Source organism: Limulus polyphemus, unplaced genomic scaffold (assembly GCF_000517525.1).
Source record: "Limulus polyphemus unplaced genomic scaffold, Limulus_polyphemus-2.1.2 Scaffold5021, whole genome shotgun sequence".
In the NCBI taxonomy this organism is placed as follows: Eukaryota; Metazoa; Arthropoda; class Merostomata; order Xiphosura; family Limulidae; genus Limulus; species Limulus polyphemus.
The window spans coordinates 56,169-57,248 of NW_013670631.1; the positions used below are offsets into that span (position 1 = coordinate 56,169).

The following is a 1,080-nucleotide window of genomic DNA, read 5'->3' on the forward strand; positions in this document are numbered from 1 at the left end:
TTGTTTTAATACTGCCAGTGTTAGAACAAATATAACAGCATTTGTTTTAATACTGCCAGTGTTAGAACAAAGATAACAGTATTTGTTTTAACACAGCAAGTGTTAGAACAAAGATAACAGTATTTGTTTTAACACTGCCAGTGTTAGAACAAATATAATAATATTTGTTTTCACACTGTCAGTGTTAGAACAAAGATAACAGCATTTGTTTTAACACAAGTAATATAAAATAGTGATAATTTTTTTTTCTTTATATTTCTTTCTAAAACAGTGTACAACCATTGTTTGGAAGATGATTTGATCGGGGATACTTCAGGCCCTTTGAGGAGACTGCTGGTGTCTATGACTACTGTAAGTTGAATTTGTATTTTCTTAATTAAAAAAATTAACCTGAAATGCTTTGTTTCCATAAGTTTTATATCAGAAAAAGTATAGAAGACACCAAATTGTTCCCAGCAATAAATAATTTGTTTTGGAACTCCTTGGGTCTCAGGTATGGAACTTTGTTTGAAATTGTGATGTATCACAAAAATTAAATTAAATCATCTACAAAATAATTCCCAATATGGATTAATTTATTCTGGATCACATCGTATCGGAGATATTAAACTTTTTTATAACATCAAATAAAATTAGTTCATCCCAAAATATTTCACAATAGGGTATAGTTACATTGTTAGGGTTAGTAGCCTACATAGTTATCTATAGGGTATAGTTACATTGTTAGGGTAAGTAGCCTACATAGTTATCTATAGGGTATAGTTACATTGTCATGGTTAGTAGCTTACATAGTTATCTATAGGGTATAGTTACATTATTAGGGTTAGTAACCTACATAGTTATCTATAGGGTATAGTTACATTGTTAGGGTTAGTAGCTTACATAGTTATCTATAGGGTATAGTTACATTGTCATGGTTAGTAGCCTACATAGTTATCTATAGGGTATAGTTACATTGTTAGGGTTAGTAGCCTACATAGTTATCTATAGGGTATAGTTACATTGTCATGGTTAGTAGCCTACATAGTTATCTATAGGGTATAGTTACATTGTTAGGGTTAGTAGCCTACATAATTATCT

At 30.2% G+C, this 1,080-nt stretch overlaps 1 protein-coding gene across 2 annotated transcripts in view; it reads left to right on the forward strand.

The window, feature by feature from the left end:
* The window catches only part of LOC106472014 (annexin B9-like), a 25,670-nt gene that overhangs the window by 11,456 nt on the left and 13,134 nt on the right, over positions 1-1,080 (forward strand). For both annotated transcript variants that reach the window (XM_022400617.1, XM_013932644.2), the window contains exon 6: positions 272-351. In XM_022400617.1, the coding sequence (XP_022256325.1) occupies positions 272-351 (80 nt within the window). The remainder of the gene's footprint in view (positions 1-271; positions 352-1,080) is intronic.